This window comes from Manis javanica, chromosome 10 (genome assembly GCF_040802235.1).
Source record: "Manis javanica isolate MJ-LG chromosome 10, MJ_LKY, whole genome shotgun sequence".
NCBI classification, from domain to species: Eukaryota; Metazoa; Chordata; class Mammalia; order Pholidota; family Manidae; genus Manis; species Manis javanica.
Genome location: NC_133165.1, coordinates 107467640 through 107489382, shown reverse-complemented (window position 1 = coordinate 107489382; position 21743 = coordinate 107467640). Strand labels below are relative to the sequence as shown.

Sequence of the window (21743 nt, the reverse complement as noted above, 5' to 3'; positions counted from 1 at the left end):
GAGACCATGGAACTTTCCCGGCCCTCCCCTCAACCTAGCAAAGACCCCCAAAGGAAGGAGGGGAACAGAGGGGGATGATCTCGCATGTGACTGAGTTTAAGTCTGTAATGTCCGAGGAATCAATAACATAGAAGTTCTCAAATAAATGTCCCGCCAACAACTTAGTAAATCTAGTTATAGCAAAATGACAAAAATTACATTTTGTGCATTTGTGTTTAGAGTCAGAAAATGAGTTCCTGCTACTCATGCCAGAAGTTAGGAGCTACCCACCTGTTTGTTAACCGACTCTTGTTCCCCTGGCCCCTAGCCTTCTCCTTTCAACCAGAGTTTGCTGAAGACTAGGGTCAATAGTAACATTCATGGATGCTGAGGGATTCGGCACTTCCAGGTTTGCAGAGGACATTCACATCGGTGGGCTGTCATCTGCGGTTTGGCTTAGGCACACTTGAAGGCTGAGCTGGCATTGCTGCCTCCGGTTTACAGATGGGAAAGCTGACACCCAGAGAGATGAGATGGCAAAGGTCACACAGCAAATTAGAAGGAGTGCGGGGCTAATAGTCAGGCTTCCTGACGCCCAGGGCAACTCCTCTGTGGGTCAGGGACCTGGGCAGATTGCAGAGGCTTTGGGATTTGGGGCAGATTCCTTGAACTGCTGACTTGTACCTAGAGGTCAGTCCGGCCTGCCCAGCCCTGGAGAGCCATGCTCATGCGGAAGGGAGGTGTAGTGGCTGGCCTCTGGGGAGCAGGAGCGACTCATTCTGGGGCTGGGATCCAAAGCAGCCACTTTCCTGCTGGAATCTGGGGACAACGTCACTCCACACGGGCCCTCGTGCTTTGCAAAGCACTGTGACCCCCTGCTGGTGCCTTCCTAGGCTCTGTGAGGCAGGCGAGTGGGGGCTACTGCCTCTGTTTTGTATCTACAGTGAAAACCGAGGCTCGGATGTGGTTTGCCCAGGTCTCTCTGCAAGGAAACGGCAGAGTCAAATGAAATCTTAGGCTTTTCGGTACAGAGTGAGGCTGGTTCCAGCTGCGCTCTTGCACAAGTCCTGGGTAATGAACTCTGAAAAGAGCTTATTGTCTTCCTCATTATTCAGACAGGGAATGAAGATATCCCCAACCCAGCAGAATTACCATAGACACAAATTACGTTTAAAATTTTTAAAAGTCTTCGCTATATTTCTCTCCCACTTTTGGACATTGACATCACAGCCATATAGAAGGAGTTAGACCTGGGCCAACTGGAAGGTTACTGAACGAATGTTCTGCTTATAGGCAAGCTCAGCTCTGACCCTTTGCCGGCCTGGACTGAGCTCCTGCGGGCAGAGCCTTCTTGTTCATGTCTATATCCAGTTCCATTTATGCAGCGCTCAGTAGGTGCTCAATAAAAGTGCCGTGAGTGGATGAACAAAAAAACTCTCCTTGGCCTCCTCTATACCTCTGTTCTCTCCATGGTTCGTCTCACCAAAGTAAGGGCAGGGGGTCCCCGGAGTCATCTTGTCCAACTGATTTGTGTTACAGATGAGGTCCAGAGGAGGTGAGGGACAGATGGGGGGCCACCCAGCAAGGGAGAGGAAGCACAGGCGCAAGAGGACCACCTCCTTGCTCTAGAGCTCATCCTGAGATCTCACAGCCTCTGTCTTCTGGGCCAGGAGGGCAACCCTGGCCAGGGGAGATGAGAGTCCCTTTACTGGTCATGTTGCTGCGAGTCTGACGCAGCCTTCTAAGGGCCATGCCCAGGGAGACTTCCTGGCCGGTGGGCCGTCTTTGGATTATGAGATTGATTCCCCCGGAGGCCTGGGCCACATGCCTTCACCTGAAGAGGAGAGCAGCTCTTTTGGTGAGAGATGTTCCTATGTTGAAGTGGCACAGATGCCGCCCCACTTGGGATGCAGAGGCGGAAGGAAGTGGAATGCAGGGATGCAGAGCTCCTTGATGAGAGGGTATGGAAGAGGACGTGTCTCCCAGGGGTGGTGCGGGAGGAGGGTGATCTGGGCAGGGAACCAGGCAGAGGTGAGCTGACCCTGAGCCAGGGAAAAACAGCCTGTGGGAGGAGGCAGCCTGGGCAGAGCGGCCGGTGGCAGCATGGCACCCTGTTATAGGAGAGGTCAGGAGAGAGAAGTGAGTCCTAAGCTTTAGCCTGGGCTGTCCCACAGCTTCCCAACCTTTCCCCATAACTTGGGCAGCTCAGGGTGTGTCAGGGATCAACCGGGGAAGAAGTGCATGCCCTGGGGGCCGGGAATCCTGGTCCTAATCTGGGCATTTTCAGATTTCATGTTGCTTCTCAGAACCCAGTTCCTGCATTAGCAAAAAAAATGGATAAAGAAATTTACCCCGGTGTCACCATGGGATGCGCAAGCTCTGTCCATGGGACTGTCTGTTTTGTGCATTGCTGGCTCCCCACCCTTGGCGTCTGGTACATGCTGCAAATGCGTGGTGACTCCACACATAGCTAGTACTTTGGAGCACTGCCCAGGTGCCAAGTGTGCATCCCGTCTCAGCCATGTCATCCTCATCAAAACTATCCCTGCTCTCGGCGGGGCAAGGTGACTCTCCAGGGCCACACTACTGGTCAGTGCAGAGCTGGGATTCAACTCTGGGCTGTCTGGCTCCAGAGCTGAGGTTACCTGTTCTGTAAACTGTAAAGTTTTGCACAAGTAAGACAAGCCAGTCCCCAGAGGAAGGAGAGGCACTATGATTGTCACTCAGTGGCTGAGGACATGGGGACAGGGAGAGGCAGTGATGTGTCCCAGACTTCCAGAGCATTTGTGTCCGTGCTCTTTCTAGAAGAATTCCCCATGTGCTTTTTTCTGTAGCCAGGGCCACTGAAGTGCTTTCTCGCATCTGGGTCTGGAGGGGATGTTCCCGGATGGTAGACCCCCATCCCCTCCCACAGTGTCTCAGCCACTCACGGCCATGTCCACACTTGTGGCTGGGGTCAAGTCGGCCTCACTCAGCTGCTGCAACGCCCCAAGGCTGCCAGTCTTCTGCTTCCGCCACTTGGCTCGCTGATTCTGGAACCAGATCTAAATGATGGAGATAAATAAAAGGATTTTTCTCCACCTAGTACCTTCCCCTGAATACATAATTATGTTGGCCTCCATGGGTCCGGCCCTTTACAGTCTAGAAAGCTCCATGGCATTCAGGATTTCTCTGGCTCTGGAGGTCAGCCTTCTGAGAGGGGTCCAGAGATCCCAACCTGCAGTGCCTAGAGGGCGCCTCATGCATGAGGGAAGCACCTGAATGCCCTGTGGCTGGGAGTGGTGGGGTCTCTGATGAGCAGAGCATAACGGGGGCAGCCTCTCAGCTTCGGCCAAGGCACTGTGTGGAAATGTGAGCCCATCACGGCAGGCTCATCCAGTGTCTCAGGCAGAAATCTTGATTTCTGTGTCAAAGTTCTGAGATTAAAAATACTGTGTGGATCAAATAAAATCCATCTGTAGGCTATTTCCTGCTGGCAGATTGACAGCTTGCAACACCCACAGGCCCCTTGACATCTCTAGGTTGAACCCTGGAAGTTCCCTATATTCACGGTGGTGCCTGACTGTCCCTGACATGTGGCCATTTGTCCTTGGTCGTTTGGCTGAGGCAGCTGCTGATTTCTGGGCTTTATGGCAGATGCAGGTGCTACCCACTTAGCTGGTGACTGATTCCGTGTGGGAAGAAAAAGGGGAGAAGCCTAACACAGGGGTGGTCCTGAGGCAGAGGAAAAGTAGATTGGGATAAAATCAAGAGTGGAATGTTGGCCTGGGCCCTGGCTCAGGGTTTGAATTTGAACGACTCCATCATAAATATATATTTTTAAAAACAAGAGTTTTTAAAAGTTAGAAAACTTTTGGGGTGAGTGCCAACAGTGTAACAATTAGTTTGGGGTTCGCTCAAGTGGTATCCCTGGTGAGTGACACGGAGCTACTGTGTCTCTAACCACAGAAGAAGCCACAGACACTAGCCTGAAGAAATTACAGATCACAGATGAGGTAGCCAGTGCTGAAAGCAGGTCCTGGAGGGTCCTTTCCACGTCTGTGCTGCCTTCAAAGCGAAACCCAGGTAGTGGAGGTCAGGGGTTGGCAAACAAAGGCCTGTGGGCTAAATCTGACCTTCCACCTGCTTTTGGCCGGCCTATGAGCTAAGAATGATTTTCACATTTTCCAATGATTGGGGAAAAAGCCAAAAGAACAGTAATAATCAGTGACATGTGCAAATTATACAAAATTCAAATTTTAGTGTTCGTCAATCAAGTTTCATTGGAACACACCATGCTCACTTGTTTATATATTGTAAACTACAAATGCTTTTGTCCAACGGGGCAGAGTGGAGTAGTTGTGACAGTGACTGAACGGCCCCATAAAGCCTAGCACGTTTACCATCTGGCGCTTTGCGAAAAAGTTTGTTGACCACTGGTCTAGATTATCAAGACCTATTTTGTGAACGAGGCTGCTTGGTGAACGATGTTCTGGGACTAGAGCCAAGCGGAGAGGGAAGGTGTGGGGGCAGATGTCAATGGGCATCTCACTCCATGCCCACCCCCCCAAGGGGAGAAACCCTCTTAACTATGGTGACCTCATTTCCTGGAAAGCAACATTTGGCACCTATGACTGTGTTTATGGGATAAAGCCAATGGAACATTTCAGATGGGGCAGGCCTGCAGAGTCCAGGATACATGGGGTCTCACCCGTGGCCTCCAGTGCATGGAGGTGGGGGGCTGCAGGTGGGGACTGCTGTACCTGCACCCGAGCTTCCGGGAGGTTGATCCTGGCTGCCAGCTGGTTGCGGATATGGACATCTGGATAGTGGGTGAAGTGGAAGATCTTCTCCAGCTCACGCAGCTGCTCTGCGGTGAAGGTGGTTCGGGCCCTCCGCTTGCTCTTCCTCTCCTCTGCATGGAGGAGGGTGCAGCTTGGTTAGTGAGAGTGACCTTGGTGTTGGCACCGCACTGACGCTTTTATGTTCCCTTGTTTCACTCTTGCAACTCCTGCTGCTGCTACTGAGTCTTGGCGCTGGATCCTCATGCTTGGAGTTTTGCAATATTCTCTTTCCTAGAACCCCCTGCCCCTAGGCTGACCCCTCCCATCCATCATGGCAGCGAGGCCAAGATGAGCTTCTAGAAACTCCTTTGACTGAACTTTTTGCTACTTAGATGCCTTCAATGACTCCCCCTTGTCTACAACAGTGGATGGCAAACTATGGCCTGTGGATCAAATCTGGCCCACTGCCTGTTTTTTGTAAATAAAGTTTTATTGGAACACAAACTCACCCATTGGTTTATGTATTGTCTGTGGCTGCTTCTGTGTTATAAAAGCATATTTGAGTAGTTGCAGTAGAGACCATATGGCCCACAAAGCCTAAAATAATTACCGTCTGGCCCTTTACAGAAAATGCTAGCCAACCTTGGTCCACAAAGTAAAGGCTGAACTGCAAATCAGCCAGCCCCTTACAACCTGTTTCCAGCCCAACTGTCCAGTCTCAGGGCCACTCATACCTGGCTATGTCGTTTGTGGGGCCTACTACAAAATGAAAATGTGGGTCATCCTGTTCAAAACACAGGAATAAAGCTTTTTCCTTTTTTCTACAGTCTTTCTCTCTTGACCTGTCAGGGTGCTTTATTCACTATTAAAGGCTGTGCTCCCCTGGGCACAGGGATACTAATAGGGTGAATGCAACCCACAGGGACCCAGAGCCCGCCTTTTGACTTGGCGCCGGGGTGTATGTGCCTGACCTTGACCCCCCCTCACCTACACTGTGTCCCCTGGCCCTCCACACCACGCAGGACAGAGGAGGCAGTGGTCACGGACAGGGGCAAGGAAACAGGCAGCTGAGAGGCCGTCCCAGGGAAACAAGGAGGTGATGAGGGGACACAGAGTGAATCGAGGCTCTAGGCCCCTGGCACATACTTTGTGGCCCCAGTGGACTTTAGTTACAAACACAGGTTCAGACATAAAATATTAAGAATTTCCACATGGTGACCATCGACATTAAATCTAAGTGCCAGGCCTCCTTCTGAGTGTGGGCCCAGGCAGCTACACTTCTCACGCACATGCCTGTGAAGTTAGGCCAGGGTGTGTGTGTGTATGATGGCGAATCGGGTATTTGATTTGGACATGGTAAGTTTGAGATGCCTATTGGCTATTGAAAAGAAACTATCAGATAGGCAGATACCTATAGGTTTGGTGTTCAAAGGGGACCTCAGGACTGAGGCTCAAATTTGGGAACTGTCAGCATGTACTTGGCCTTTGCAGTCATCAGTATGGGTATATTCACTTAAGCAGGAAGTATATGTGAAGAGTGAAGGGCCTAGAGTAAGCCTGGGGCCCCTCCTCCACTTAGAGGTTCAGCGGCCAACGGGGAGCCCAGAGAAGGCAACAGGGGATCCCAGAGAGACCAAGAAGGGCAGATATCTGAGGTGGGAGGGAGGCGAGGAAGGTGCAGTGACGTGGACACCCAGTGAGGAAGTCATTTCAAGAAAGGCTCACCTGGGTTCACGCTGTCAGTGGATTAATTACAATGAGGACAGAGGTGGCCACTGAACGTGGCCCCACCGAGCACCTTAACAATGGCCTGGCAGTTTCCACAGAACAGAGACTGCGAGGGCTCAGTGGGTGAGGACATAAGGCAAGGAGAGGCAGAGGAGGCGGCAGCTGCGGACAACTCAGAACGGTTCTCTGGGAACGTGGAGGAAGGATGCAGTTGATAGCTGGAGGAGGAATGTATGTAGGGTCCAGAGGGTTAAAAAGAGAAGAACATGATAACATCTTTTAACTCCCCAATAAACCTCCCCCAGCAAATCTTTCTCAGTCCCTCTTCTGGGGAAAAACCTAAGAGAGAGGACACTCAGACACAAGTGGTGCCATAGAATACACGGTGGGCAAAGGTTTGGGAAGAAAAGAGTGGTCATTAAAAATAAGAGAGGGTGAAGAGGAAAACGTCAGTGTGTTTATTGAACACGTGTTATGTGTCAGGAATAGTGCTGCTACACCCTGACCTCGGCCTCCATGTATGTATGTGTAAATGTATGCATATTTAGCTTGCCTTGTTCCAAGATGGATTTGTGGCATCCGGTCCTGAATTTGGTATTTAGGAGATCACTGGAGGACCACAGGGAGACTATGTGGGTAGAATGATGGTGGCAGAAGCCAAGCCAAGGGGAACCAGACATTGGAGGAAGGACCTGGTGGGCAGTGGTGGGCTCGTTTTCTGGTCCATGGACTTTTGAGGACAGGGTAACAGTTCTAGTCTAACTTTGAACAAAGTCCACACGATATCATTTCTAGAATTGTAGGAAAGGTATAGACCCCCTCCCAGAATCACCTTCACTTTTTGTGCCAAGAAAATGTCTACCCTTCTAGCTGACCTCACGGCTCCCGGTTTCTTTCGCATTCCTGCAAGAAGAATCTGCTCAAAGAAAACGACTGAGACTCTGGTACGTCCTGTCCCAGGATTGCCGACCCATGTCGGGAGGACCCAGACGCTCTGGGCAAAGTCACTTCTCAGCCATTCTCTCTGTGTCCGGCAGGTACTGTATCTTAGACAAGCTGAGTAACTGGAACTTAATAATTGTTTGCTTTAAATGAAAAAAATGTGAGATTTTGGTTCCATTCTCAATCTTATTCAGCAGATAAAACACTTTCACCAGAAAAGGTGCTGAATGGTTTGTCTGGGATTTTGAACCGTCAGAGGTCACCGGTCAGATGGTTTGGCTGGAGCCGAAGCTGCTGAAAGAAGGGTGGGGCTCTCACCTCCTCCTGAGATCCCGACTCCCACTCAGCCCACTTTCCCCCGAGTCACAGCTGAAACCACACAGCTATGAAACCACACAAGCTATGTATGAATCAGCTAACTTCGTGTGTGTTTGCTTATTGTCCATCCTGCCATCACTGGCTAGAAAATTCACTGAACTGGACACCAGGAGACTGGAGCTCTGTTCCTGGCTCACTCCACTTGGGCCACGTTTCATTTACTCTTGGGGCCTCTGTGTCCACATCAGTAGAATGGGGAGGAGAGAGGGGTCCAGTGATCAAGATGCTAAGGTCAGATCGACTCTGGCATTCTGTAATTCTTTCTTCTCTTCAGGTGGAGGCTGAATGGCTGAAAACCGCTCGCCCAGGGACCAGTTTGCTTGGTGAGAGGGCAAGGGCCCGAGGGAGACACTGCCGCCGAGGAAGGGCTCCTGCACCAGGGCATTCGCCAGGCCCAGCTGCCTCTGTGTGGCAACAGCGTTTCACAGGCTGCCTTTGGTCTCACCCCTCCCGCCTGCCCCTCCCGTTCATTGTGAATCCATTTTTCATTCCCTCAAAGTACTTTTTCTCATTTTGCTGACTGTTGGAAGCTTCTTGGGAGTTGCAGACAGAGAGGTTTCAAATACTGTTACCTGCTAGAGTAAGCTACTGAATTTCTGATCTCACCTGATCTCTCGTTCTCTCTCCTCCCCTCTCTCCCTTCCCCTCCCTAAGTCTACCTACTTTCAACATTTAAAAAAAAGTGATGTTTATTCTGTTTTTAGAGCCGGTGGTGTGCTCAAGGGATAGACGTGAACCCAATCAGAAGGGATGTAGAGAGAAATGGCAAGTGCTAATCCATTGCCTAGATCTTACCGAACGTTTTCTCTGTACACAGCATCTCACAGGCACTGAGGGCCTGTCTGCAGGAGTACAAAACTGAACAAGCCCTGCTGACGGTGTCTCATTCATTCATTCATTCATGTGGCCAGCATTTTAAATGACAGTAGTGCTACAGTGAAGCTCTGTAGGAAATTGCAAAGAAATTCACCAAGTGGACGATTGCAGGCTGGCTGGGCAATCTGTGGGGTCCAGGACAGTGTGGAACTGGGCTGCTTCTGAGAATATGGCACTGTGGAATAGAGGGTACTGAACGGAGAATGCAGGGTGTGGGGCCAGAATGTAAGCAACACGGAGGACAGGGGGAGAAACAGAAGGTAGGATGTAACAAAAAACAAGCCACCCCTCCTTTTTCCCTAGAAGGAAATTTAGGCAAATAAGGGTTCAAGACTAAGAACAGACTCCTTAATAAAATAATCTTTTCAAAACTCCCATTTGTGTAAGTGAGGGAGAAGCTATTAAGATATATATAGCTTTCCCCAACTTCTGGAAGGACTGGAAGGGCTTAATCTGGAGGTAGGGTGAAGAAGGAAAATCTGAACTTTATTTTGCCTAATAACATGACTGATGACTTCATGAAGAGGGGGCTGCCTGGCAAATTACTGGCCAGTTAGAAACACATTTTCTCTCATTAGCTTTGAACTGTACATTCTCAGGATAAAGGTTTGTTCGATAAATGATGATGAGTGTGTGTGTGTGTGTGTGGTGTGTGTGTATGTCCAACATCTCTAGTGACTTCTCCAGAGAATAAGAGGTACTTAAAATTCACACCAGTGGGGAGATGGAGGCTGACCCCCAAATGAACCAGCCTGCAAGGCTCAAGGTGCCCCGCTCCTCCCCTGAGGCTGGCCGTGGGGTCTTGCGGTGTCAATAGTCAGCACTGATTGTCCCCACACAGTTCTTCTTGGGATGTCACGTTAGACTGAATGACCCCAAATTGGAGAACTGTAAAAAGGAATGGTGGAGTAAGAAGGGTCCTGGAGCTGAGATCACTCCCAGTGAGTGAAGCTCCCCGGAATATCTCTGATGAGATCCAACCAGAAGAGCAGTTCTGGGAGAGACGGACAGTACTTGAACCTGGAGTCAGAGACACAAGGATCTGAGCCTGGACTTTGTTAAAAGTTCAGTTCCTTAGATATTCACTGTTCAATATGGTAGGCACTATCTACATGTGATTATTTAAATTAAATCAAATAAAAAGTTCAGTTTTTCAGCCACATAGCCATAGCTCAACACCCACATATGGCTAGTGGCTACCACATTGGGCAGAACCGATACAGGACATTCCCGACACTAAAGAAAGTTCTACTGGACAGAGTTGCCTTATAGGCTTTCCTACGGGGTTTGTGAAAAAGTCATATTTTGGGTCCAACTTATTTAAGTTTCCTCTTGTGTTGCAATTGCCTCTCATGGCCACATATCTCTAGGAGAGTATCTGTCAGTTGTGGAACTGGCTTTGCTGGCACTGGGGAAACTGGAAGATGGGGTAAGTAAGAGGGAGGCTAGACTGGCCATGCCCATCTCTCTGTTGGTGCCCGGGTAGGAGGAGAACGTCCAGTGGGGGTGGTGGTGCCCAGGAGCGCTGGGCGGCCACTCAGAGCAGAGCGGACCCGTCCAGGATCACAGGACAGGGTGGGGTGGGAAGAGGGGTCTGAGGAGCCGGTGCAGGAAGGATGAAGGCCCACACTTGGATTTCCCACCATATGCAGGGGGAGCAGCAAGGCTGACGCACTGGTTACAGACCACGTGAGTGGTAAGAGATGGGAAGCAAGGAAGAGAGGGTGGAACAGCATGAATGGAAATGGAACAGAGAAGGTAGGAAACAGAACCCAGCCTGTAGGATTTTGGAACCAGAAGGACCTCCTTAAACAAGAAGCTGGAAATCTGAGCTCATTGGTGGAGCACCCCATGCACAGGGTAAGATTCTTAACCATCAGGAAGGGTCAGCACATTCTGGGCCCTGCTCAGAGGGGACAGTGCGGGTGTCACACCCCATTTCCTGAGCCCAGGAAGGAGCACCCAACGGGGAGTGAGAAAATCCTTGAGTTCCTGTTCAGGCCCAGTATCTCCCGACCAGGCATTTGGCAGAGAAGCCGAGAAGTGGGTGGCCGTAGAGCAGCCCACCACTGTGGCTGGCCAAGGGCACCTGGGGGTGGCGGGGAGAGGGCGGAGGCAGGCCGTGGGGAACTGCCACCCCTTTCAAGCTGCTCCTGTCCCCGTGATTAATTGTGGGAACTGTGAATCACACTTCAGTGGGCCTTCAAAGAGAACAAGTCAGCAGAACTTAATTAAACCTGAGCCGTTTAGCACATCGATCATAAGAAATACACAATTTACACAGGTGATTAGGCCACCTAATTATACGCCAATGTTTCCCGAGCTCAGCTCCCTCCCCTGATTGTTCCTTCTCTGCCATATGCTAATTGGCCCTGGCTGCTCAGCCAAGGCCCCCAGGGGCTCTGCCCCTGGGCAAAGTCTCTGGAAATGGGCCTTGACCTTGTTTTCCTAAGGCAGGGTGTTCAGCATGGAGGAGATGCAGGCCTCATGTGGAGCCCTCCTGTGGGTGGGGGGACACCTCCTGGACGACAGGCGGGGTGCAGGGCAGGAGTCTTCCAGGCTGGACTCTTCTCGCCAGTCTGGGCATGGACTTCCTCCAAGCTCCAGGGCAAGCAAGCCCCTGGGCATGGCATTCAAGGCTCTTCATGTTTCACCCTTTCTGGCATCATCTGGTTTCTCCTCAATCCTCATTTCTGTATTTCTGTCATTTTATCCCACATGACCACTTCTACACTCTTTTATTCTCCAGGTGTGTCTGTTCGCACTCCTGCCTCTGTGTGGAGTGCCTGCCTTTCTTTGTCTAGTGAACTCCTACTCATCTGTCAAAACTCAAGTCAATCAAATGTTCCCCCTTCTCTCCAAGGTCTGTTGTGAATCTCTATGGAGAAACAACAGGTTTGTGTTTTTTATAAAAATAAATTAAAGTATTAAGCTTGCAACATCAATCTCTGTTTTTATTAAAAAAAATTCTTGTAGTCTTCATATATCTATGTACCTATCTATGAAAATGTTAATGGTGGTTATTACTGGGTGGTGAGAGAATAGGGTTATAGTTTTATACCTTCTTTTTGTTTATCTGTATTTTCTATCTTTCAGCAATAAACATGGATTACTTGTGCAAATAAACCACAACAAAGAGAATACAGAGAGGGTGGAAAGAGAGAAGCACAAGGAAGCCGCTAAAGCAAACAGCTGAGAAGATGGCCTGCGGAGGATCTGCTGACCCGCTACCAGGGACGATGGAGGTAGTGTTTTCTCTCTCGGCAGAGTGAAGATTATTATTTTCATACGTATAGTAGCACTTTTGCAATATTTTTATGTATGGATCTCTGCATATGTGCCCACACATATATACACACTCATTTTTTGCCTGTATATCATTTAAAAAAAAATAGCAGAACCCTTTGCTTAAAGGAAATTGTATGGGGAACCCTACAAAACCAAAGCAGTGGAGCTCCTGTACTGATGTGTGGGGGGCACCAGAGTGCAGCATGCCCTGTCACCCCTTTATCCAAAGCTGCTCTGATCACACATCTCGGTGGAAGCCTGAAATCCCCCAAACATAGGTTTTAAAAATGCTGATATACATACAGAAAAGGCCAAGGGCTTGGCTTGGCACACGTGACCTTCAGCCTCTCATTTCTCTCATCTTCTCTGACGTCATTCCATTCTCTTTAGACACCAGCCACACTGAATATTTTTGTTTCTCCAAAGGAATGTTCCTGTTTGTTCCTCTGGGCAGCAGCACATGCTGTCTGCCTGGCTGCCATCTCAGATGCCACCTCCTCTCTGGAGGCTTCCTTGAGGGTCTCACAGAGTTCACTGTTCCCTCCCCTTGTTCTCAGGGCACTTCCTATGCTGTATTCCTGTCATTGCAAAGTGATTCTCACACCAGTTTGCTTAGGTCTGGTGCCATCTACCACCGGTGCTCGCCCTCGGGGTTCCCTCCCTGTGGAGGGCCCCCCACTCTCCCCTGCTCCGCCTTCTGACTGCAGCACAGCCATGATGTCCCCTGGAGGCCTTCACAGGCCTCCCTTACAGACCCGACCTCCTTTGGAATGTGGCCTCAGAGAACACGTGGCCCTCTCCCCATCCCTGATCACAGCTGTCACTGTCCCCCCGTTGGTGACTATCAGATGGCAGTTTGTCATCCCTGCAGGACTATAAGCTAGAGAAGGGCAGGGGCTGTGCTTGTGTTTTCCTTTCTACAGCTTCCCGGCCCCCCACCCCCACCCTCATGGAGAACTTGTGGTGGTTTTCAGATAGGTTTGTAAATTCTCGGACAAGCCTCCCTTTGAATGCTTTCCTCCTGTAATGGCCCAATATGGTGACTCACAGCAAACGGAACGCAGTGGAAGTGCCACTGTGAAGTTCCTTAGGCTGGGTTGTGAAAGGAGGCAGCTTCCACCCCGCTCTCTCCCACACAGATTGCTCACGCTGAGAAGCCACCGCCATCTTGTGAGGACACTCAAGCGGCACGTGGAGAGCCCTGCGTGGGGAGAAGCAGGGCCTCCTCCAACTGCTGGCACCAACTCGCCAGCCATGGAGAGAGCCTCCTTGGGAGCGAGCCTTCAGTCCACTCCAGCCTGTAGGTGACTGCAGCTTCAAACAGCGGCCTTCCTGCCATCCCACAAGGACCCGGGCCAGCACCGCCCAGGTTAGTCACTCCCAAATTCCTGATCCATGCCATCTGAGCGAGATCGTAAATGTGTGTTAGTTTAAGCCACTGAATTCTGGGATGAGTGTTATGCAGCAGTAGCTATGCCTGCTACTCAGTGCACATCCAGGAGCTCTGTGTCGCATGCTTAGATGAAGGACACAATGGATGCATCAAAGCGAAAAGTGTTAACCCTCCTCCTCTGTCCACTCTGGTCTCTCCCAGCTCTGACATTCTGCAGCCCAAGGTGACAGTAATGTTGTCAGTGCCCTGCTTGTATCCTTCAGGCCTTTCTGTGCTCCAGATCAACTTCCTATTGCCAGGATATGTATTTCTGGGTAAGCTGGGATGGAGCCTTGCTTTCTTGTGTTTCCAGGAGGCCTCTGACTGATCAGCTTTTCAATCCTAGAACTAGCCTCCAGGGGCCCCCAAGCCTGGAAGGAATGTCCCCAGGGCTAAGTTAGGTTGCGGCCCTGGCGGCAGGGACTGAGAGGAGGTCTGGTAGAGAGACCAAAGCACCGTTATCCTGAGGGAAGTACAAGATTTTGGCTCTGTGTGCTTCTGCATTTCTCCTGCCTGCTCCGATGGCAGCTCCTGGGCCTGCCTGTCAGAGCCAGAGCTGTTGCTCACAGGTGACCGACAGGTGCTGGCCACAGCCCTGAGCCAGGCCCCCCAGTCCCAGTGCCCCACCCCTTTGGTTCCATGCAGTGAAGGGGAGCAGGGGGCTCGGAGGGGAGGGAGAAAAAGAGGGGGGTGAGAGGGATGAAGCCGTGAGGGAAGGTGGAGTGAGTTCAGCCATGTTCCCCCAAAGGTATGTCCAAGTCTGACCCCCTGGCAGATTTTGAATGTGACCTTATTTGGAAATAGTATCTTTGTAGATATAATTAAGGATGTCAAGATGAGGTCATTCCGGAATTAGGGTGATCCTACATCCGAAGACTGGTGCTTTTATGAGAGAAAGGAGAGGGGGCCTTGACATAGACCCAGAGGGAAGGCAAGGTGACTTGGAGGCAGAGATTGGCACTGTGAGCCAAAGACAGCCACGACTGCCTGCAGCCCCAGCAGCTGGAGCGGAGCAGGGATGCATCTTCCCTCAGGGCCTCGGGAAGGAACCAGCCCTGCCCTCCAGAACCATAAGAATAAATGTATTGTTTTAATCCACCCCTTTTGAGGGGAATTGTTACAACCAGCACAGGAAATGAACACAGAGGGGTAGGAAGCCGGAAAGAGGGGCAGTGGATTCTAAAGGGCAAAGGCAGGAAAGCTCGGAGAAAGTCGGAGAGTAGCTCCTGGGAGGGCGGGATGGGAGCAGAACCTGTGGACAGCACAGCCAGTGTGTGATGGGCTTCGAATGCCACACTGATGGGTTAAGGGGGTGATAAACTACAGCCTGAGGCCAAACTGGCCCTCTGCCTGGTTTTGTAAATAAAGTTTTATTGAAACATGAACATACCCATTCATTTACACATTGTCTACCTTTCGTCTATGACAGAAGAGTCCATGTGGTCCTTTGCAGCAAACTGACCACTGCTATCGGCTGTTCCTCCAATCCCAAGAACCCCACTGTGCCTCTGGTCAGCTCCATCAGACAAGATGCACAGAAATCAGCAATGCGCCCCCACCCCCAAACACACACACTGTCACCAGGACTCTTATTGCTGCTGATCCCACCCCACTCAGGTCCTGTTGCCTTTCATTCCCTGCAGGGCCCTGGGGGCAGGGGTGGGGTGGGGGTGGGGGGCAGGTCTGCGAGGGCAGGGAAAGGTGAAGGCTTGTGAGACCTTTGCCCTCTAGACTGCCCCTCCTGGTCACCCTGCTCCTGCCCTGCCTGGTGTGGAGACCCCTCCCCACCTGCTACCCTGGAAAATGATCACGAGTGAAATGACCAAGGTTTTTTAGCACCAGTTTGGGGTGTAACTGGTCAGGGTGTGTCAGAAATGGGAGGGACCATAGGAATGTTCTAGCTCTGCTCTCTTATTCCCTGATGGGGAAATGGAGGCCTAGAGAGGGGAGTGGCTTGTCTGAGGTCCTACTGTGAGTTGGCACAGGACTGAAGCCTAAAGGCTAGATTTCTGGAACCCCAGCTCCCTGCCCTCCTCACCCAGCACCTCACCCACTCTAGCTCATTTGCAATTTCTGCAAGTTGCTTTTGCAGTCTCTGAACTGTTGGCTTTCCAGCTGTATTATTATTTGCTTAGCATTATCCCAAATGGACTTTTTTGTTTTACCCAAAAAAGTAAATTTATTTTAAAAGGAAACCTCACATCATGACCATAAATGGTTAACCAATATTATGCACCATCAGTAGAAGGTTAGTGTAGAAATAATTATGGAACTACTGACAAATAATTTTTGTCTGTATAACCCTCAAACTCATCTTGAAAACCACCAGTGCAACCTTCTCTAGTCTTTTGGAAATGCTGAATTACAGCATAGAGGGAGAAGTGTGGATTTAAACCATCTTCAGGAATAATCTAGAGTGGATGGTCTTAGGACACAGGGTTCATGTCTAGAGTTACTGCTCATGTAGTTTTTGAAGGTGATGTCTCTTCTCTTCTTGGTTTCATCATCTATTAGGTGTGTTCACAGGGAACACGCCAGCCTCTTTAGGCCACTTAGAATGAGTGGACTGCTTTTTGCCATCAGCCATTGTCAGGCCTGGGGAAAGGAGGGTGCTCTGGTCTGGGACATCAGACCTGTCGTCTTTCTTTCTCTCCTCTCTCTATCTCCTCTCTCTCATTAGCACAGAGAGGGCAGTGGTGGATTTTATGGAGCTGCAGCAGGAGAGACTTAGGTTAGACCTTAGAGAAACTGTTTCTGTGAATGCTCATTCAGTTCATGGGAAGCTATTAGTGACCTTTTTTTTTTTTTTGTCTTTTTCTGTCTGATTTATTTCACTCAGCACAATGCCCTCAAAGTCCATCCATATTGTCCTAAATGGCAGGGCTTTTTATGGCTGAATAATATTCCATTGTGTACATGACATCTTCATCTGTTCACCCATCAGTGGACACTTAGGTTGCTTCTGTGTCTTAGCTGTTGTAAGTAAGGCTGTGTTGAACATGGGGTACCGACCCGGTCTTTTTTAGATTGCTGTTTCACTTCCTTTGAATGAATACCCAGAAGTAGAATTGCTGGATCATATGGTATTTCTATTTTTAATTTTTTGAGGAACCTCCATACTGTTTTCCATAGTGGCCTCACCAATTTGGGAAACTTTTTAAAGAATGTAGATTTCTGGGCATCATTCCAGCAGAGACCAAGTCATCACATATGGAATGGGCCCGGGAATATGCATATAAAGCCTCACCACTGATTCTGAAGCCCAGCCAGGGTTGGGGGCTGCCAGTGTGTGTCTCCTTTTGAAAATTAAAATGGACCCTTTCCTATTGCCAGACTCATCCTCAGGGTAAATTGCCAGCACCCCAGAGATGTAGCCCTCCTTCCAGAGATTTTCCTTTGCTTGCAGTTGAGCACACCCCGCCTTAGGGGAACTCAGCTTGGGGGTGTGGGCAGTGGGGCTCTGTGATGGGCTCCCCTGGGCTTCCTCATTGATGATCCGACTCCTACAGGACATCGCCAGCTCCGTTTCCTCTTTCCTCACTCAGCCATTTCCCTGAGGGTTAAGCCGAAGCAGAGTGGAAAGGGACTTTGCTGAGGTCACGTGGCAGGCCAGGGCATAATGCAGCCTGGCATCGTGGATTCCTGAGGGTCCCTGGCCCTTAGCACATGTGCACCCCAATGCCCTTCTGCATTCTGCAGGCCAGCTTTGAGGGAGGGGCCTGAAAGCAATCTGGTCACTGTGCTTGCACACATGCCTGGGGTGGGCCGCCGGCAGGGCGGGTGACCAGGCGGGCAGATCCTAGGCAGAGCTTCAGCCGCTGGAAGTCACGTAGGCTGACCTCTGCTTATGAGGAGAAGAACGTGCCGGACTGAGCAGGTGTTTGGGGGCAGCCCGAGTCAGGTCCTGACCTCGGGTCCTCTGCTCACTGGCTGTGAAATTTGGGGCCATCATTTACCTCTCCTCTTGTGCAGATGAGTTTCCTCGCCTGCCAAGGTATGAGTGCCATGCCTCTCTGCTGAAGTTGTAGAGGAGGCTCACAGCCTCTAGGACAATGTCTACCACAGTGCGAACGTGGTGTAAATAAACGGCTAACCTTCTCAGCTGTGGCCTGAACAAGCCCTGGGTCCCCGCACCCTACAGCTGACCGAGCCTTGGTGCCTGCCTCCGAGAAGCCACAGTTCTGGCTAGATAGAAAGGCATTTAAAGCTACCAGCCCGGATGCATCAGCTTTTCCCTGCCTGGGCACACCCGGGAGACCCGGAAATAGAAGAGAAATGACCAGAAGACACTTACCCTGCGGCTGGTCCTGCGGGGGCCTTCCTGGGAGGGAGCCTGCAGCTGCTGCTGGCCCAGGGTCCCCTCCGCCTGCCTCTTCCGGCCCGAGCAAGGCCCTCCTCTCACCGGGCCTCTTTAAAATCTCCTCGATGGAGAAGGAAAGGCCCAGCCTCTTCGGGGCCTCACGGCGCCCCGAGCTCGTGCTCTCCATAGCCCCCCAGGGAGCAGGGCCCTCCGGGGCACACGGTGCGGGCGGCAGCGAGGAGGGGCGGCGGGGCCCTTCGTGTGTGCTCATGATGATGCTGGTGGAGGCGGCGCGCTTCCTCCCGGACACTCCTGGGATCAAGAGGGCAGGCAGAGGTGGAGAATGGGCAGCCTCAGGTCGGACCATCCAGGCACAACTCCATCTCCGCGGGGACTTCCAGGGCCACTGGGAAACACACCTGGGGTCGGGAGGCAGGTGGAACGGGCTGTACCCCGTGTCAGGACTCAGAATCCTTGCCAGCTCCTTGTCGAGCAAGTCACCCTTGCTAAACTGGGTTCAGTCTTATAGTGAAGGCTCTTTTCCAGGGTGGTCGCCTTTACAATCCCCAGCCAAGGCCAGGGTCCCTGAGGTCACTGCCATTGAGGAATGAGGCAGAGCTGGAGGGAAGAGGGAGGTGCCCCCCAGAGGCGATGTGGAGGCCGTGTGTCCACCTCTGCCCTTTCTCTGGCTGAGGCCTTTTCCTGCTGGTTTTGGCCGGGCCTCTGACAGGATGGAGGGCCCACTCTGGGGCCCCAGGTGGCTAACTCAGTCCTGGGCTGCAGGCACCTTGAGCGGTGTTCCCAGAATCCCTCCTGGACTTCCCTCTGTTCTGCTGCTCCCGGCTCCAGAACAGGCCTCCCAGAGCACCTGGGCTTCTGCTGGCTGGCAGGTGGAGGCTGAAGAAGGGGGTGGCTGGGCCCCTCCCAGGCTCTCTCTCTGGGACCCGGCGGGGCTGAGCACTTCAGTCAGCTGGGCTAACCCTCTCCAGGTGTCTCTCCTCTGGCTCACGCTCTTCCCTGCCCTTCCCTTTTCCCCACCTCACTTTCAAAGTCTCTCCACAGGTTCCTGGCTCGCCCTTCGTTTTGGGGTCCTTTCTGTGTCTTTCCTGCTTGCACGCCCCTTACCTGTCTCCCAAGGTAAGCCCCGAAGGGATCTATTTTCAGTCTGTCTGTCCAGTGAACTGTTGGTGGGGAGCTGAAAGGCATCAACCTGTCCTTGCCTGAATTCTGCTCCCAGTCACTGTGTGACCAGAGAGGAGGGGCAGGAAAACGGCTGATAAGAGAAGAAACTCTCCACCTTCCTTAAGGCCAGGGATGCAGGTGCCTGGGGCAAGGGGCAGAGGGGAGCTGAAGGTCGAGTATTGGGGGCCCTGGGGAGGCATCTTGCCCGAGAACTGGCCATGTGGGAGCAGGGTGGCCACGAAGTGTCCCCAGCCCCACTCAATGTGTTTCCTCAGCCAGGAGAGTGTGTGGGTCATGTATAGGCTGGAGGCTGAGCCAGGGTGCAGTCGGCTGCAGGCTGTCCTGCTCAGAGGCACTTTCCTGCCTTTCCAAATGTCAGAGCGGGAGAGGCCTTCTGAGCCCTATGGTGCACATAGGGCAACTGAGGCTAAGACCAAGTGGGTAGAGTGGATGTCATGGCGTGGTCTGATCAGGTACTCCATTAGAATGCAGACCTTCTTACAGAGGGTGGGGGCTAGGGGAAAGGGGAAGATGGTTACAGGTGTGCTGGGGACAGGGGGAAATGTGGACAGTGGTGGGTCTTGTGGGACTCATATGAATAAGAGATTGTATGGCCGTTTGGACAAAGAAAACTTTGACCTGAGACAAGGAGTGCAGAAGGGGTGCTATCACACAGAAGTTCCCTCATTTAATCTTCTTTAAAACACACAAGCCAATGAAGACACCCTTGCATGGTACACCACTGCTAGTTTCACTGATGAGAAAGGGTTTTTATTTTCTGAAGAGGTATTCAGGAAGAACACACTGGGAAGTAGGTGGGAGCCATGTATTCATTTATACATCCATCAGATATTTTTTGGGCACCCACTGTGAAGTGCCAGACTTGACCCCAGTACTGGGAAGAGCTACGATCCAAACAAACTCCCTCTTCTCATGGAGCTTACCTTAAGAACAGACAGATAATAAACAGACAATAAATAAATGCTCAATTACAATTTCCATTTGTTATAAGTAAAACAAAACAGGATGATGAACTAGACAGCAGCCAAGTTAGGGAAGGCACTGTGGTGTTTTCAGGTTTGAATTTTATCCCACAGGCAATGCAGAGCCGTGGGTGTTCCTGGGAGCAACAGTTCATGAACTGAACTATAGGGTGAAGGTACGTATCAGGGGCCCCGGGAAGATGGAGACACGTGGCAGGCTGTGTCTGTTGGTGTATGGGAGGGAGTGTGTACTGGCTGAGTTCAGGTGCAAGTAACTCGAAAAGGCTTAAGGAAAACAAAAAGGTTTGCTAGCAGTTCACATGCTGGTGGGTGCAGGTAGAAGGATCCAGGGCTGGTTAGTTCAGGCACAATAACAATACCAAGGGCCAGGTGCTTTCCATCGTGGTTGTCCTCTGCCATCCCCGGTGCACTGTGTGCGCTGGCTTCTTTATCTTGGTGCCCGTCTCCACACGACTGGTAGATGGTTCTGGCAGGTCCAGGCTTCACGGCCTCACACACACGCACATCCCAAGGCTGCAGGGGAAGGCTTGCCCTCTCTTTTTGTCATGGAGGAAAACCTTTCCAAGGAGGACATCTCCAAGAGCAGATTCCCTTTATCTGCCCTTGGCCAGCGTTGTGGGGCCATGCAGTGGGCCACTTTTCCTTGTCTTGCTGCTGCTCAGTCTCTGGACAAGGGTGTGGGTCTGTTATCCAGGAGGGAGGCCGGTCGTCGTTGCTGGAGAGCCGGCCAACAGCGTCTGGGATCAGGGAGTGTGGCGGACCCAGTGGGCTCTGACTTGGGACACTGTGCAGGGAAAGGTGGTGGCCATGTGTGAGCGGGGAGGCAGCGCTCCCTGAGTAACTGGCAGCCGACGAATGAAAATGAAAATGTGGGAGAGGAGGGAGAGAGGAGGCAGAAGGAAGGAGGAGCCACCGCTGCAGGGCCTCCCTTCTCTGCGTGTCCCCTAACACGCCTCCTGTTGCTCACAGTGCGACCATGTCCAAAGCCCTCTATGTTATGGCCTTTGACACTCTCGGCCTCCATGGGAAGTGGGAGTTATTATCCTGGTTGTACAACTGAAGGGACTGAAGTCTGATGAGGGAAGTGACTCACTCAAGGTCTCTCTGTTAGTTGCCAGCAAGAGGCAGTTACAGCTTGGCTACAACCTTCTATCACCTTTCAAATCCCTGCCTCTTTCCTCCACTCCAAACTCCCTCCGAGTTAATTTAATATGCTGGGTTTTAAGAAGGAACTCCCAAAGGAACTCCTATATGGGGACCTCAGTGGGTTGGTGGTTGAGATTTGAGGTTTGTGGGGCTCCCACCTCATTACCTCTCCCCAGGGCAAGTTTTCAGGTCTAGCCCTCCGTGCATTTAGGACCTGTCATGCTGGCTTCCTGAGGAGAGGAGGGCCTTTGTCTGTGGGCTTGGTTACACGGGCTGAGGGGTCAGGGACAATGACATGGATGTGGTCCAGGGTGGGAGTGGCTTGGTGAGAGGATCAGGGGTTCTCAGTGCCCCTGCCCATCCCCCCATCATTGTTCTATTTGCCCCCGAGACTTGTTTTTAACATGGCCTCCTGGGGGAGTAGAGGTGCCCAGACCCACCATTCCAAGTTCATGTTTGATTCATCTTCACCCCGGACTCTGTTGAGAGCTTTCAAAGCCCCTCCCACAACCCGCCCGGTCCTCATGCCCCCTTGTCTGGGAATGCCAATTTGTCCTTCCAGTCAGGTTGGGCAGATCCTAGAGGCACCCTAAAATGGAGAGTGGCAATACTGCCTGCATAGGACAGAACAGAGAGCAGCTTCCTTTGAGGATTTGGTAACCAGAGAGGCTGGGCCTGGCTGAAAATCAGCTCACGTCTCTGGTCAGCTATGTGCAGTCTGCTTG

General features: G+C 51.5%; 1 protein-coding gene across 1 annotated transcript; it reads right to left on the bottom strand.

Annotated features, from left to right (window-relative positions):
- Positions 1–535: 535 nt before the first annotated feature.
- ISX (intestine specific homeobox) lies at positions 536–18454 on the bottom strand. Its single transcript, XM_017644029.3, has 4 exons — positions 17681–18454; positions 4722–4873; positions 2910–3023; positions 536–2090 (listed from the first exon to the last, which is right to left on the bottom strand). The coding sequence occupies exons 1-4, from the start codon at positions 18051–18053 to the stop codon at positions 1851–1853; spliced, it is 879 nt and encodes a 292-aa protein (XP_017499518.3). The 5' UTR covers positions 18054–18454; the 3' UTR covers positions 536–1850.
- Between the last annotated feature and the right edge of the window lie 3289 nt (positions 18455–21743).

What these genes read in the sequence shown, in the direction of transcription:
- ISX (XM_017644029.3), bottom strand. Translation starts at nt 18,053, where the DNA reads ATGGTCCGACCTGAGGCTGCCCATTCTCCACCTCTGCCTGCCCTCTTG. An exon ending in CCCGCAGGACCAGCCGCAGG is followed by an intron (nt 4,874 to 17,680) that starts GTAAGTGTCTTC and finishes TCCTCCATGCAG; the next exon opens with AGGAGAGGAAGAGCAAGCGG. An exon ending in TCCCGGAAGCTCGGGTGCAG is followed by an intron (nt 3,024 to 4,721) that starts GTACAGCAGTCC and finishes TCCATCATTTAG; the next exon opens with ATCTGGTTCCAGAATCAGCG.